General features: G+C 37.9%; 4 protein-coding genes across 5 annotated transcripts; 3 read left to right on the forward strand and 1 right to left on the reverse strand.

Moving 5' to 3' along the window:
* Nucleotides 1–53: 53 nt before the first annotated feature.
* Nucleotides 54–3,464, forward strand: LOC127262209 (phenylacetaldehyde reductase). Its single transcript, XM_051290794.1, has 3 exons — nucleotides 54–700; nucleotides 1,544–1,893; nucleotides 2,782–3,464. Exons 1-3 carry the CDS (start codon nucleotides 188–190, stop codon nucleotides 2,945–2,947), a joined length of 1,029 nt encoding a protein of 342 aa, XP_051146751.1. The 5' UTR covers nucleotides 54–187; the 3' UTR covers nucleotides 2,948–3,464.
* Nucleotides 3,465–3,488: 24 nt separating this feature from the next.
* LOC127262211 (uncharacterized) lies at nucleotides 3,489–5,107 on the forward strand. Its single transcript, XM_051290797.1, has 4 exons — nucleotides 3,489–3,619; nucleotides 3,702–3,963; nucleotides 4,052–4,357; nucleotides 4,837–5,107. The coding sequence occupies exons 1-4, from the start codon at nucleotides 3,504–3,506 to the stop codon at nucleotides 4,969–4,971; spliced, it is 819 nt and encodes a 272-aa protein (XP_051146754.1). The 5' UTR covers nucleotides 3,489–3,503; the 3' UTR covers nucleotides 4,972–5,107.
* Nucleotides 5,108–7,729: 2,622 nt separating this feature from the next.
* Nucleotides 7,730–9,832, forward strand: LOC127262587 (probable methyltransferase At1g29790). Its single transcript, XM_051291337.1, has 2 exons — nucleotides 7,730–8,519; nucleotides 9,282–9,832. Exons 1-2 carry the CDS (start codon nucleotides 7,769–7,771, stop codon nucleotides 9,830–9,832), a joined length of 1,302 nt encoding a protein of 433 aa, XP_051147294.1. The 5' UTR covers nucleotides 7,730–7,768.
* Nucleotides 9,833–10,243: 411 nt separating this feature from the next.
* LOC127262018 (leucine-rich repeat receptor protein kinase HPCA1-like) lies at nucleotides 10,244–15,734 on the reverse strand. 2 transcript variants are annotated; one of them, XM_051290489.1, is made up of 18 exons: nucleotides 15,422–15,734; nucleotides 15,204–15,318; nucleotides 14,316–14,387; nucleotides 14,145–14,219; nucleotides 13,989–14,060; nucleotides 13,737–13,898; nucleotides 13,565–13,639; nucleotides 13,418–13,489; nucleotides 13,195–13,335; nucleotides 13,044–13,118; nucleotides 12,900–12,971; nucleotides 12,690–12,824; nucleotides 12,144–12,622; nucleotides 11,890–12,051; nucleotides 11,683–11,819; nucleotides 11,387–11,606; nucleotides 11,067–11,302; nucleotides 10,244–10,852 (listed from the first exon to the last, which is right to left on the reverse strand). In XM_051290489.1, the coding sequence occupies exons 1-18, from the start codon at nucleotides 15,507–15,509 to the stop codon at nucleotides 10,379–10,381; spliced, it is 2,862 nt and encodes a 953-aa protein (XP_051146446.1). In that variant the 5' UTR covers nucleotides 15,510–15,734; the 3' UTR covers nucleotides 10,244–10,378. The 2 variants fall into 2 exon arrangements, with proteins under 2 accessions (XP_051146446.1, XP_051146447.1); XM_051290490.1 differs by lacking the exons at nucleotides 15,204–15,318; nucleotides 15,422–15,734 and adding an exon at nucleotides 14,771–14,782.
* Between the last annotated feature and the right edge of the window lie 1,133 nt (nucleotides 15,735–16,867).

A 16,867-nucleotide genomic window follows, 5' to 3' on the forward strand; every position in this document is an offset into this window, starting at 1 on the left:
GGTCGAGGAGACAGTCAAAGTGGAACAATGGTCTCTAATATGGTAATCATTGATTGAGATTTGAGAATTCGATGATGATCATTAAGAAATGATTCCGACGATCATTGCAAATGAGCATTCCTCTCCAAAAACATCTCACCATCGTAAGTACAGAACAATAATTGAGTAGGTGAGATAAGGTATTGCAATGGCGGAAGAGCAAACAATGCCCAGCGGCGCCGCCGGCAAGCCGGCAGTGTGCGTCACCGGAGCCAATGGTTTCATCGGCTCATGGGTGGTGAAAACTCTTCTGGATCACGGTTACACCACCATCCACCTCTGCATATTCCCCGGCTCCGACGCGTCGCACCTTTTTGCCATCCCCGGCGCCGCTAGGCCCGCCGTCCGCCTGATTACGCACCAAGTCGACCTCCTCGACTCCGCCGCCGTGGACACGGCCGTGGAGGGTTGCGGCGGAGGGGGGATTTTCCACGTGGCGTCTCCGTGCACGCTGGAGGACCCCGTCGACCCCCAGAAGGAGCTGCTGGACCCAGCCGTGAAGGGTACTCTGAACGTGCTCGCCGCCGCCAAGAAGTACGACGTGTTGCGCGTGGTGCTCACCTCCTCGATCTCCGCCATCGTCCCCAACCCGAAATGGCCTGAAGGCAAGGTGTTTGATGAGGATTCCTGGACTGATCTTGATTATTGCAAGTCTCGTCAGGTCAGTCGCTCAATCTCATTTCATTCCTGTCATCCACAAGAATCATGAAATAAGCATATCTGAACAAATCATTTGCTAAAATTCTATTTAGAATCCATTTCTTGCAGCTTGTTTCTTGATTTGGCAGTGTTCAGTGTTCCTGATTCCTATTTGTTTCGTAGAGTCGTCGAATCTTAACATGTTAGTTTGTAATTAGTAACCAGTATACAAAGCTTAAGTGAAGATGAGAGCACAGCAGTTTGGATAGTTAGCAATTGAACTCCTTAGTTTGTCGTCGCTATAATAGACCTTTTGATACTGTAAGAGTCAGGTCATCCAGGCGTAATTCAAATTAGTGAAGCAGCCATGGCCCCGACTATTGTATGGATGCGTGAGGAAATTAATGAAACACAGAAGTTTCATATAATTCTTGGCCAATGCTGCTATAGAATAGTCGATACTCATTACTGTTTGGCTACTCTGTTTTCTTTTGCATCCATTGTTGCTTAGCATTCACCTGCTTTATTACATCGAATTAGTGAAATTTGGGTACTCTCAGTAGCTATTGAGGACAAACTTGATTCTATAAAGTCACGTGCCGATAAAAATTTGATTAGGCACGAGAAAACAAGATGTTTTCATACTAGCATTAGTGTCTCATATGTAGAGAGATTAGTCTAGAGAATGTAATGTATATGGAAAACCAAACTTATCTTCTCTAAACTTATATTGAATAGCTGTAGAGACTTGACCAGTGTGTATTAGTTTCTTGTGGAACCGAGTATGATGAGATGAATTGGTATTCATACTACTGCCTCGAAGCTGTCTTAACTTTTCAGTGCAAGTTCTTCTATGATTCGACAGAAATGGTATCCGGTGTCAAAAACTCTGGCTGAGAAAGCTGCCTGGGATTTTGCAAAAGAAAACGATGTTGATGTGGTTTCAATAAATCCCGCAACATGTCTTGGCCAACTTCTGCAACCCGGGTTGAATGCTAGCTGCGCAGTCTTGCTGCAGCTGCTCCAGGGGTCGAAAGATACACAGGAGTACCACTGGTTGGGGGCTGTACATGTCAAAGATGTAGCCAAGGCTCAACTACTGCTGTTCGAAACTCCTACAGCCTCCGGTAGATACCTTTGCACCAATGGTATCTATCAGTTTGGTGATTTCGCGGATAAAGTCTCGAAGCTCTTTCCAGAATTCCCAGTTCACAGGTTCGTCTTCTCCCCTCAAAACTCATATCTCAATAAACTACATAGAGTATGAGATTTCACAATCCCTTAAAACATTAACTATGGCAGAGATAAAGTAGACATGTTAAATTGATTTGATGATCTTTGGATTAGATTACTAAAATGCTTTAATGAGCTGTCCAGAGTCCAGACACATATATTTTCCGTAGTTACAATTTCAGCATCTGTATGAACTTGTAGCTGCTATGGTGGGATCTCATCTTGTCCATTTTGCCCTTTCACACCAAGAATTGGCCCCTGCAAAGAATCCTATTCTTTTATCCTTTATCCTTTATATGCTAATGCAAAATGATGCCTGAAATTTTGTCGATTCTCATATCTTTCTTTATCTTTTTTGCTGCGACAGGGACCAGGATATATATATACATGTGTGTCTGTGTGTGCATATATTACTGTATTTTATTTGATACTGTCCCATTGTCGTAATGAGAAATGATAAGGGAGGTGTTAAATTATGTAACAAAGATGCCGGCTTCCCATGTGAATGCTGCAATTAGCTTTTCTTGACCTGCAACTGTATGAATATGAAATACTTGATTTCCCCGGGCTCATGACAAAATTCGATCTTTCTTTCCTATTTTGTCTGAAGCTCTTGACTGATGGTGACAATGGCATTAACAATCACACATTAAGTAAAACCAGCCCTGTGCTGCATTGATTGAATGAAATTTAAAATCTTGATGGTGGATTGGATCCCACCATGGCACATTATGTTGTAAAGCTCAAGTTAGAGCTAGAAAGTGTTGTACATCCTGATCAAATTGAGTCACCAAATTATCTTCTTCTTATGTATGTTCTTGTATGTTTTTCGTTTTCTTGATTTTTTTCAATTTTCTCAACATTGTGCAGATTCAGCGGCGAGACGCAGCCAGGAATGGTGGCGTGCGAGGATGCGGCGAAGAGATTGATCGGATTGGGGTTAGAATTCACGGCGGTGGACGAAGCCGTCCGCGACACGGTGCTGAGCCTTAAAGGTAAAGGCTTGCTCTTGGGACAGGGAAAGCCATCATCTTGAGCACTATCAGTCGAAATTGGATGCAGGAAAGCTCAGTAACTAACTTAATTTTATCATTGTTTTTCTGTCCATGTCATGATCATTGATCATGCTATATATATATATATATATAATTCGAATTGGCTAATTCGAACGTGATGATAGTTTGATATTGTATTGTAATGAAGGCAGGCACGTGAGTGTTGTGTTGTCCTAAAACGAGGCAGGATTTGGATTGGAGTTTGGAGTTTAGTTATGGTTTGCTTTTGCTTAGTCTTTTCGATCTCTGCTTATCCTTAATTTGCAGAGAGAATGGAGGTGGGGAAGACGATGCACATGGAGTGCCTACCTGGCTTCTATTTTATGATTCATGAGAGAGAGAGGACAGAAATGGGGATAAAGACATGATCATGTGTGTTGTGTTAATCATGGAGGTTCTTCTGGCATTCCATGTGCTTCTCACTCCTCGCCCCCACTGCTGCAATCTATCTCTTGTACTTTATTTGAATCAATACATATACATACATACATACAGATACATGTATATGTATATATATATGTATATGTATATGTATATATGTTTCTCTCTCTCTCTCTCTCTGTTTCTATTTCTCATTTGAGGAACTTTCTTCCCGAAGAAGCGGCAACAATGGCGGAAATGCGTGGGAGTCCATCGACTTGCAGTAGATCCTGGTGAGAATGTTTTTGACTTAGTCGAGAACTGTGCTTATGTGTTCGATCATGGCGATTGATTTTGTTTCAAATTTGGTTTCAGGTCGATAAGCGAGGATTCCTTAAGACGATACGTGTTCCACGCCAGCGAGAACTGCATACAGGAGCTACTATCCGCCTCCGACACTATCGCCGCCGCCGACGGCTGGAAGGTCGTCGCCGCCGCCATGGACGACGACGGCGGCGGCGTCGAGATCTCCAAGCGCAGATCCGGTTCACTCCACACCTTCCGCAGCAGACGCGTCCTCAAATCGGTCTCTCCGCGCCAGTTCGTAACCGTCGCCACCGCTATCGACGCCGCCAAGGTACGCTGCACCGCCACCGGAAAATATACATACATAAACATATATGTATATGTATAAATTCCGACGGAGTTTGTGGTTGGTTGATTAGGAATGGGACGGCGATTTGGTAGAAGGCAGCTACATCAAAGACCTAGACGAGAATCTGAGCATAATCCGGCTGCGGTTCGGCGAGAAGGCGAAGCCGCTGTTCCGCAATCGGGAGTTCATTTTGTACGAGCGGCGGGAAGCCATGGAAGACGGTACGCTGGTGGTGGCGGCGGCGTCGCTGCCGAAGGAGATTGCGGCGGGGATCCATCCGAAGCAGAGCAACTCCATTAGAGGTCTGCTGCTGCACTCCGGCTGGGTCGTGGAGAAGCTCGGCCATGATTCCTGCATCGTCACTTACATTGCTCAGGTAATTTATTTTATTTTAATTTTTATTATACATAATTTTATTTTATTTTTCAATTTCAAAATTTACATTTAAAAAATTCGAAAATGAACAAAACAATGCAAAATACAAACACTCACTTTGCAGGCACAATCATTACCCCATTTCATTATCCATGTCCTATTTATTTTTATTTTTATTTTTATTTTTATTTTTGAAAATTCAATTTGATCGTGTGTTGTTTTTTAAACAATTATTTTGAAATAAAAACAAAAAATTTAGAATAGATAAATAAGTTAAAAATAAGTACACCTTAAATCGCTTATTATAATTCTATCATATAGTAATAATATAATAATAATTAATATTTGTGTTTTTTATTTATTTATTAATTTTTTAATTTTTAAAAAATATCAAATTAAATATTTATTTTTTATTTTTATATTATATTAAAAAAATAATTTTACATTAAAAATATTATATTAATATTATTTTTTTGGCAGTTGGACCCAGCGGGATGGTTGCCCAAGTGTATCGTGAACCGGTTCAGTACGAAGCTGGTAATGATAATTGAAAACCTTAAAAAACAGGTGCTGACGTGTCCCACTAGGCCCGGCAGTAGTGATGTTGCTACTTGATGATGGTTATTATTATTATTATTATTGTGGTTGCTGTTATTATTACTTTTTGTGTAAAGATGAAATGAAAAGAGGATGATAGTGGACTGGTTTGATGTGATGTGATTTGATTTCATAATATGTTGTTAGAAATTAATTATGTGATGATTATAAAATACATATATATATATATATATATAGTTGTCATCATTGTCTCCATTTTCATGTCAATTGCAATTTAACTTAAGTAGATTCGTTAATGTGTACTTAGATGTGAGATTTGATTTTATATTTTATTATTTAAATATATTTTTTTTAAAAAATATCAAATTAAAATATCGTATCAATATATAATTATATCAAATTAAACAACTATTTTAATTCAAAATTTTAGACCAAAATTTAAAATTCAAATCTCATAAACACCTTCCTAATTTTCTCATCAAACCTTCTCCCGCAAGCCTAAGGCTTGTTGGACGACGTCGGTAAGTGTTATGAGAAAATGGTGTTGAAATCGTTCTATCGATAATTTATATACTATTTTTGACTATAGCAGAAACATAACCATTCACTATTGAAATGAGATCTAGATGGGATGAGTAATGATCGTTGTTTCTATCTATGCAGAGAATACTGAGAATATTAATCAAATATCAATCTACATATTATTCGTTGTCAATCAGGTTATAGATGCCTTTATAATTTTTTTTTTTATATGTAAAATATGGTTGTGCGAACCTAATACACGATAATCTAACGAAAATGATTCCATTGATTATTTGATTATTGTATTATTGACGATAGAAAGGTTCATCTTGTAGATGTGTTCCACCTCAATACAATTGGGTTATTGATAGTAAATGGATCTTCCTATAAGTATTTTCTTGTAAAGTTACCGAAACCAATTTAAATGCCCACTTTTAATGTGTATATATACTTAGGTATATTTTTGAAAATTTGAAAAGTTAGAACTCCAAAACTCTTTTGCTTAGAGAACAAATGAGAGTATTATATCGGTTGTGTTCTTTTGTGGATTTTACGCAAGATTTTTGCTATTCAGATTTTTTTTTTTATAAAAAAAAATATCAAATCAAATAATTACTTATCTTTTTTATATTATACTACAAATTTATTTTACATTCAAAATATCACATTATTATTTATTTATATCATATCAAACAACTGTTCAAGTTCAACTTTTTATTATTAAAAATTTGAACCCCAAAACTCAAACCCACAGACAAACACACGGGTAGTGTCTCGAGTTCAATTTTGTGAATTTTAATAGCCAAGTAAAAGCTGTGGACTAGCACAATAAACTAAAACAATGGAAGTTGACATAGTGGTACAAAGAATGAAATTAGATAGAAATAATAGCAGAGAATAAAATTGGATAGAAATGGAATTGAGTGAGAATGAGATTAATTATCCTATTTTGGTAAAATAGAGAATTCAGTTAGAGAAATGTAAAACAAATGTAGCTATATGAATATATCAAATAAGAATAAATTATTAATAGGATAAAAAAAAAAGAATTTTAATGAACGAGAATTCATGAAAAATATTTTTGATGATTTTTTTTTTAAAAATTTATAAATTATATACAATGTTTTTTAAGAGTATATTTTAGTATAATTTTTTAAAAAAATCGTAAAGTTTAAATACTTTAACAATAAATTAAATTTGATTTTTTTAAAATTGAAATAATATAATTTTAAAAAATTATAAAAATTAAATAGTAAAAAAATTTTAAAAAATTAAAAATATATATATATTGCATATCATTTCTTTCTATTTCTCTGCAGATAAATGAAAATAGAGAAATGAAAATAACTTATTTCTTGAGTTCTATTTCTTTAACTCAAATAAATAAGAGAAATGAAACTATTTATATTTCTCTGTACCAAACACACTCTTGGAGATTAAATTTGAATTATAATTATTGTTTTACCTGTGCTTTGTTGGACGAGGTAGCATTTCATTGAAAAGAAAAGAATTGTGTGTAATATTTCGTTAAAGGAATTCAAATTGCTTTACATAATATATTATGATATAATTAAACTCATTATTTTCAGCGATTATTAAAATTTTATTCTATAATTGTAAATGTAGATAAAAAAAATTTCTATCGAGTAACAACTACTATGAAGGTTTACTCGGTTGCCTGTCGAACTTAATTTGCAGAGTATTAGATTCGACCGAAAATTTACTCAGTGCGTATTTTCGAATAATAGTGGCGGATTTCTACGTTATATATAACAGTGTGCCTGCTAGATTGGATAATACAATATACTAGTTAAATAACTTTGAAAAAAATTGTTTGTAATTTATTAAAATATAACTAATAAAATTTTGGATTATAAAATTGTTTATATGTGAATTAGATATTAATTTAGAAAAAAAGTAGTAACATAATTATAAGAGATATAAGATTATTTTTTAATTTATTTTCTTTGAAATGATATTTCCAAATTAGTGAGCTAACTTGTCTCTGCCTAACATTGGCTGCTGCTGCCGTAAACAAAATTAATAACGAATATTGCTCTCAATCAAATAAATTAAATTAAATTAAATTAATTTAATCAAAATCTTGTAGCCACCCTACACCCTACACTCTACACCCATCAATCTCTCTCTCCACTCTACTATAGTTAGATTTTTATTTTCTTTATTTTTACAATGGGCATGTTTGTTTGTATATATTTTATTTATTTATTTATTTATTTTTTTGTCACCCAAGAAAACAAATAAATACCTTTTGAATGTTGAAAGAACACTAGGTAGAACAGAACACCCATGCAAATTCAATACAACAACAATGAATGTCAGTGAAGAAGCCATGTCCAAAAAGCAATCTTCTCCTCACCATACCCAGATCAATCAAAAGCTCAAATTTTTGTTCCTTGTAATACTCACAAATCTTCTTACAATCTTCATCTTCACTGCTTCTTCTTCCCACATCTCAACAACCCTTTTCCAACTCCCCGGGCCCGGGCCGGTTCCCGACGTCGCCGCACTCCTGATCGAGCTCAACGCCACCCGACACGAGGTCGTCGCGGGCCGGGCTCAAATCGCCGCATTGCAAAAGTCACTCATCGCCATGCAATTCGACTCCCCGATGAGATCGGGACCGAGGTTCGACGATCTTGTCGCGAATTTATCGAACGAGGCCGAGCTTTCGATCGGCCCCCACAAGCTTCCGCTCGGATACAACCGGAGAATGGGATCGGACGAAGTGTACTTCTCGGTCGGAGCGGGTTGCTTGAAGCACAAGCATGAGTTGGCGAAGTATACGTCGTCGTATCGAGTCGGGGGAGAGTGCCCGGTGGACGACGTTTTCGCGCAAGAGTTGATGCTTAAGGGGTGCGAACCCCTCCCGAGACGGCGGTGCCACCCTAAGTCACCGGAGAATTATGTCGAGCCAACTCCGTTTCCCGATTGCTTGTGGACTACTCCGCCGGACGCGAGCCTCGTTTGGGACGCGTATTCGTGTAAGAACTACTCGTGTTTGATCGAACGCCGGCGCGCGCGAGGATCGTTCGATTGCAAGGATTGTTTTTACTTAGAAGGTATGTGTTGCAAGAAAACATGTTGGGCTAGTCTCAACTCTAGTAAGAGGGTTGTAATGGAATCAAATCAAAGCTAATAGTGCAGTAGTATTCGATCCGATCCGTGAAAATATTCGATTATTCGATCTGTTTCAAATTTTAAAATAGTTTTTATATTTGATTTGAAATATTTTTTAATTATTCGATTCAATTTTAATATTAGTCAAATATTTAATTCAATATGGAATTTGTTTTTTCTTAGAAGCTGTTTGATTTTTAATTTTTTTAATAATAATATTAAGATAATTTGATAGAAAAAAACTGCACACGTTTAGTAAGTATTTTTTCAATTTTTTTTTTAAAAAAACTTTCTTTCTTTAATATAAAATAAAAATATAATTATATAATTATAGTTTTAATTATGTTATATATTCTATTATATAAAATTTTAAAAGTATTGCTATTACTTAATAAATTTAGTTTGATTTATTTATTTAAAAAAATACATATATATATATATATTATATTTTACGCCATGTATATATTTTTATTATCGAATTAAATATTAAAATTTCTTTATATTGAATTTACTACTTTGCAGTAATATGAGATTTTACCTTTTGAGTGCATAAATTAACTTTTGATCTTTCTCAAATACTCTTTACCATGTAGAGTTACATGTTAAGTTATAATTATTATTTTTTAAAAGTTTTTTCGATGTGAGATTTGAGTTTGTTTTCTTAATACATGTCTTCTGGTGCCCGTCTTGACATCTTTCGACAGGTCGAGAGAAGCATAGATGGCTTTACGACAACGGAGGTCTCGACTTCGGCATAGATCAAGTCCTCGCGACGAGGCGCCCGGGAACCTTAAGAATCGGGCTAGACATCGGAGGTGGATCGGGGACATTCGCCGCTAGGATGAAAGAAAAAGGCGTAACCATCGTGACAACCTCGATGAACTTCGACGGCCCTTTCAACAGCTTCATCGCATCGCGAGGCTTGATCCCGATGCACGTAAGCATTTCTCAGAGGCTACCGTTTTTCGACAACACGCTCGACATCATCCATTCGATGCACGTCCTGAGCAACTGGATCCCCGACGCGATGCTCGAGTTCATCCTTTACGATATATACCGAGCATTGAGGCCCGGGGGACTCTTCTGGCTCGATCGATTCTTCTGCCTCGGATCGCAGCTGAATTCGACGTACGTGCCGATGTTCGATCGAGTCGGGTTCGGGAAAGTTCGATGGTACGCCGGGATGAAGCTCGACCGCGGCGTGAAGAAGAACGAATGGTATCTTTCGGCGCTGCTCGAGAAACCTAAGACTTGATCGAGCTACTGGATTAAAAATTTAATTGTGGGTTAAATGTAACTATTTGAATTATCAACCAAGTTAAACCTTTAGTGATCTATTAAATTTATTAGGCTTAAATGTATTCAGTAAGTGCAGGTTTTTTATGTGCAGAAATCCTGGTAACTTGTTAATTGAATGATAAACTAATAATAATTAGGGATATATATATTAGGATTGTGACCCCAAACGCAACATTGTTACTTTTCATATCTCATCATGAGAAAACGGTAGAAACTCTAACGATTTTTTTAAGAGGGATTGTGTTTTACACTTGAAGAACACAGATCCATTAACTTTATTTTCTTATCAACTCGACAGATCCTGAGCTTAGGGTTTAATTTCTGATAAGTTCCAACACGAGCTCGGAGCATTGTCGAGACCAGACGATGAATCCAAACACACTCTTGTATTAAAGAACTTACATTCGTCGAAAATTGTCTGAAACTTACACAAAAGAATGCAAACCGTCGAAATTAATGTGTCCTAAAACAAACCACTATGTTTCTTCGATCCTTACAAGCTCTACTTCGGCTCGAGCCTCGACGGCGTGAACCCCCCGCTGTAGGCGAAGAGGCTGTCGTTGCTGTACGGGTGGTTGAAGCCTTTGCTGTCGACGTCGTGGCTCGCGGAAGTCGACGCAGATTCGACGTTAGGATTCACGCCGGCAGCCTCCATAATGCTTTCGATCTCCTTAACGACTTGGCTCATCGATGGCCTGTCGACGCCCGACTCCTGAACACATCTAAGAGCCAGATCGACGACTCGTTCGACGCTTCTTGGCGACGTGCTGTAAGAAACGATGGGGTCGAGGAGGCTTTGAAGGTTATACATGTCCTTGCTTGTGTCCATCGCTTGTTTAACTTCGCGGACGATGTATTTTCCCTTCTCGATCGGTGTCCTCGACGTCAAGAGCTCGAATAGAAGTACGCCGAAGCTGTATACGTCGCTCTTTTCGGTCAATTGCTGCGTCATGTAGTATTCGGGATCCAAATATCCCTAATCGATAAAAACGACTAAACGTCAAATCATCGAGCAAGAAGAAAGGAAACTCCTTGTTAAATAACCAGTTCACCTAAAAGCTTAAGCTTCGGAAATCTATCAAATTCGGTTTTGATATAATGTTAAATGATCAATTCATCTAAGAAAATTAAGCTTATAGGGATACAAATCATCGATTTATTTATATACGATAGAGTCGACTAATACTTACCATTGTCCCTTTAACTTGAGTAGTAACATGTCCTCTTTCGGAGTCTCCCATAGGCTTCGAGAGCCCGAAATCGGCGACTTTGGCACTTAGGCGATCATCCAACAAAATGTTGTTCGATTTTATGTCGCGGTGTATGATGGGAGGATCGGCGAGGTCGTGGAGGTATTGCACACCTCTGGCAGCTCCCAGAGCGATTCGAAGTCTTCGAATCCAGTCTAATCGCAGCCCCGTTTTCCCTGCAAATATGTCGTCGCGGAAAAAATCAAAACATCGATGATCCTACGATTACGTCGAAAACGAGAAAGGATAGGAATGTCTGCCTGAGAGGCTGTCCCTCAACGTTCCATTGGCGATGTACTCATAGACCAGCATTTGTTCTCCCTGGTCGAAACAGAACCCGACGAGGCTGACGACGTTCTTGTGGTGCACCCTCGAGAGGAGCTCGATCTCGGTTTTGAACTCGAGCCCGCCTTGCATTGATCCTTGCTGAGCTCTTTTGATCGCGACAAGCTGTCCGGTGGAAAGAATTCCTCGATACACCTGCAACATTCGACACAAAATCATCGATGATGACCTGATATTACTGCAAGATCGAGTATGGTCGAAGAAAACCGACAGTTCCATAGCCTCCCTTCCCAATATCGTTGCTTGCGGAGAAGTTATTTGTGCTTTGTTTCAGCTCGTCGAACGTGAAGCTCTTCGCTCCTTTTAGCTGTGGAACGCCGCCCGTGTTTGCTTTCGGATCCCATAATGCTGCGAGCAAGAATAAACTAGTCGTCGAGCATAATCGAAAGGATCGAAATCGAACATTTTGCATACATACCGAAAGGATTACTCTGCTTAGCAGCTGTCTCGGCTCTTTTCCGCTGCCGGAAAGCGTAAACTCCGGCTACAACTAACAGCAGAAGCAGGACGACGCCGCCAGCCGCTACGCCGATGATCACAGTGGTGTTCGCCGATTTGTGATGAGCCCCGGCCAAGCTACCTGAATCGAAACATTCGAGAAAAATGATCGATAGGATAGAGTTTTACGACGATTAATGTCATCAGACGTGGTTTGAGATCAGTAAAAGTTGCCTGCAAAGTAGGGATAGCTGTCGCCAATGAAGAAGAACGGCCCGAATCCAGGCGGCGGTTTGAATGTCTGGTTACTGAGCATAAATCCGATCGAAGAAATCACTGATCGGTTAAAAAAATCTTGACCAGATGGGAAGATCCTCAAGCTCATCAGGAGATAGTTGTCGATGTTCTTCGTAGGATTACTCACCGAAACCGAATCCACGGGTAGGCTTTGAGAGTTAAACGTCGTCATAAGCTTCTTCTGAAGGGATGTAAAAAGACTAAAGTTTCCATAGCTGGAAAACGATGGAGCTCGAAAGTATAACGTGCCGGAGTAGGGATACGAGCATGCGCAATTGGGGCTCGACGTTTTGTCCAGAGCACACGGTGTCGGGCTGCAGTTATCCATAGGCGTCGAGTACGATGAATTGGTCTGCTGAGGAATGGAGCAGTAACTCTCATGGTCTCCTTCTTGACATATCGGATTATCAACGAGTCTGCAACGACGAAACAGAGCAAATTCAGATCGAGTAAACGTAAAAAGTAGACATGAAGCAATGTTACATGATTTGGGGAGTGTATCCGGATCGATGTTCGAAGGCATCGATGAAGTTGCTGCGTAGATCAATCAGGCTTAGCTGTTTGCTGTAGCTCGAGCCGATGTCCAACGTCCCGTTGATCCTGTTCTTCTTCAACGATCTGAAGAACACAAAGTGAAAGATCGATTTGTGGCGAATGTAATCGACAGAAATACGGCGAAAGAGTTTCGCTTACACCGTCTGCAGCTGTGGAAGGCTGAACAGCGTTACTGGAAGCTGCCCTCGAAGTTGCGTCTTTTCCATGACCCTGCAAGAATAGATCATCGATAAAAAAAAAAGGCTTTCGTTTAGACGGAGATCGTCGAATGCAGAGACGTACAATGTTGTCAACGATTGCAACGACGAGAACCACGGCGGGATATCGGTTGGATCGAACGAATTGTTGCTCATATCGCTGCAGGGTTTCGGATTATCGACGTCACAACGAGCGATTGAAACGTCGAATGAACATCGATGTACTTGCAACTTACATGTAGTTGAGTGAACTCATGCCCGTGAGGTTCGGTAACGATCCTTCGAGCGCGTTATTCGCCAAGAACAGCTCCTGCAACGACGTGAGGTTGTTGATGCCTGGAGGAACCGGTCCGGTTAAGGAATTCCGGTCGAGACGCCTACATCGATCGTTGTAAGAGTTTGAACAGTCGTAACAATGATCAATCGATCAACGTAGTCGTTAAAAGTATCGATACTTACACGACCTCGAGCGACTTCACGAGCGCTAGCGTCGAAGGGATGCTTCCGGTGAACTGATTGTGTTCGAGCAGCCTGTCGGATAAAATCGAACATTATGGTAACGACATGTAAGAGAAGCGTATCGGGTGGTTTTCGAGCGTTTCTTACAAGTGTACGAGCATCAAGTTCGAGCTGAACAGCTTCGACGGTATGTCGCCGGAGAGCTGATTCTTTCCAAAGTGGCTGCGCGAAAACGGAGATAATTAATTATTACGAAAACTTTCGATCGTCGCAGCGAACAAAAAAAAAAAAAAAAGTTGTCGAAAAATCGAATGCATACAAGTGTTTCGTGTGGAAAAGCATGTCGAGGCCCGGCCCACTTTCATCGGAGACGGGAATCGATCCGGTGAGCTTATTGTCGGCTAAATCGAGCCAAGAAAGGCTCGATAAGTTGCCAATAGACGGAGGTATCGCGCCGATGAAGTTGTTCGAATTGAGCGACCTTTGTAGTCCAAACAATAACAACGTTAACTATACGTGCGATAACAAAAGTTCACGACAAAAATTAAACTAAGTCGCTTCGAATTCTTACAGGTACTGCAGTTTCGGTAGAGATCCTACCGAGGCTGGTATGGCACCGGAGAATCCACAGCCAACGAGTATCCTGCAACGATAGTTCTTTTATTACAGCTACGTTTGGTTGCTTACACTGTCGTTAAGGAATGTCTTAGGATGTTTTTTTGCTTACAAGCTCGTGAGCTTCTTCAAGTTCCCGATCGATGTAGGAAGAGGCCCCGTCAAGCCTTTGTTATACGATAAGTCCCTACGCGCGAAAAAAAGACATCGTATTAGAAAAGGTAGACAAAGATATCGACTACATAAGACATGGAGACATCGAAAACAGGGCGATACGACGTACATGATCTGCAGCTCGGACAGTCCTGTGATGTCCGAAGATAGCTGTCCTTCCAAACCATTGCTCGCCAAAGTACTAAACATCGAATAACAACAAGATCAAGATCATGATCGATCGAATCATATGTTAGATCACAAGAAGATACAGCTGCCCTTTTAAAACATCGAATCGCAACAAGATCAAGATCAAGATTCAATCGAAGCGATGTTAGAAAACAAGACTGTTCGACTTTCATTATACACTTCTTGAAACAACTTCTTACATCATGGGTGCGCAATAGAAACAAGATCAAGATAGATCGAATCAATGTAAGATAAGAAGAAGATAGCTACCATTGCTCGACAAAAAGTACTAAAACATCCAATCAGGACAAGGTCAAGATCAAGATTCGATCGAAGCAGTGTTAGAAAACAAGACTGTTCGAATTTCATTACACACTTCTTGAAACAACTTCTTACATCGAAACTACACGGTTGCGCGAATAGAAACAAGATCAAGATCGATCGAATCAATGTTAGATAAGAAGAAGACAGCTACCATTGCTCGAAAAGAGTACTAAAACATCGAATCACAACAAGATCAAGATTCGATCGAAGCAATGTTAGATAACAAAATATCTCGATTTTCATTACACGCTCACTTCTTGAAACAAATTCTTACATTGAAACTACACGTTGAGCGAATAGCAACAAGATCAAGATCAAGATCAAGATCATATGTTAGATAACAAGAAGATATAGCTTCCCTTTCAAATCATTGCTCGACAAAAAGTACTAAAACATCGAATCCCAACAAGATCAACATCAAGATCAAGATTCGATCGAAGCAATGTTAGATAACAAAATATCTCGACTTTCATTACACACTCATTTTCTTGAAACAAATTCTTACATCGAAACTACACGGTTGCCCGCGCAACCAATGCCTTCCCAGACACAGGGATCGTCGTTATCCCAGTTCGGAGGAGTATGAGTCCATGAATCCTTCAAAGATCGAAGCACAACATCTAACAACAGAAATGAACAATAGAATCAATTACTACACATGTTCTTAGCATCTATCTGATGAAAAAATCTCACTCAGGATTGTCGTAATTCAGACAGACTTACAGTCATTTGGATCAATCAATGCTGCAATAGCCAAAACTTGGGACAAAGCAATAACCAGAGATAAGAAATCAATCCTCAAAATCATCATTCATTAACAAACAAACAGATCAAATTTTGCAATCCCACAAACAATACAATGCATAATCACAAAATGAAGAAACTTAAGATAATTATGTATTCTTTAAATAAAAGAATTAGGACCCAATCAAGTTTACTTGTTCTTGTTCTAATTGTACAAAGTCAAATGTCGATTATAATAAAAATGGATAATTTTATTTAAATGCTCAGGAAAGCATTGCGAACACACTTCATCGCCTACTTGAACAGAATATACAAATTAATTAAATGGTGCTGGCGCAAGTTGCTTATTTGATTCGAAAAATAAAAAATCAAGAACCAATTGTTCTCATCAACCCTAATATGAATTATTGAGATCACGACTTGCTGGAATATACGACCTCTGAAATAATAATAAATTTTAAGACAGACATATATATGGTTTGTTTAATGATGTAATTAAGCCATTAAGAACCATTTTTTAAATTTTATACTATTTATTTTGCTGTTGTCTATGGTGATGACCAATTGCCCTTTTCGATTAGGATTAGAAAAGACATGCAGGTGGGAGTTGAAAAGAGTTTTTAAAATGAGATGGATTAATTTATTGAAATCTGATCATTAATAAGACCATTCAAACAGAAGCCAAGATACTGCTGCTGCAGCTGCATCAGCTCTAAAGAAATATTCAAGGAATACTCATAAAAAGAATAAAAATAAAAATAAGAAAAAGACATAATAATAACTATTCTTTCTTTAAAATGCGGTTTTGCGTGTGTGTTTTTTAATTATTATAATTTCTAATTTAGGATGTGTTTTTTTTTGAGATTTTTTTACTATTCATCCAATTGTTTGTTCTTTCAAAAATATCAGATCAAACACCTATTTTTTATTTTTTATATTATATTAAAAATTAATTTTATATTCAAAATATCACATCAACATCTGGTTATATCACATCATACAACTATTCCAATTCAAAAATTTTACTATTCAAATCTCAATTCAAAATCCAAACCCTCAAACAAACACACCCTTAGTAAATATATATATTTTTAACTTTTTTATTATAAAAATAAAAATAACAAAAATTACACTCATATGAAAATTAGTGCATAAATGTACTAGCGTATTTTTATGAAACAAAAGGACTACTATTATTTTAAATATTACATAGAAGTCTTATATAAATATAAAATATTATTTCATTGGTTAAAATTATGTCATAATTTTTTTTTATTGTTCGTTAAAAAGTTTATGTCTATTTTATTTATAATAAATAATTTTATTTTTTATAATTTTTACTTTAATAAATAATAATTAATTTATAATTATTTTTAATACATTACCTTTTTATTAAATTTTTAATAAATTTCTTATAATACCATT

This window comes from Andrographis paniculata, unplaced genomic scaffold (genome assembly GCF_009805555.1).
Source record: "Andrographis paniculata isolate CXL003 unplaced genomic scaffold, ASM980555v1 Contig65END, whole genome shotgun sequence".
Lineage (NCBI taxonomy): Eukaryota > Viridiplantae > Streptophyta > Magnoliopsida > Lamiales > Acanthaceae > Andrographis > Andrographis paniculata.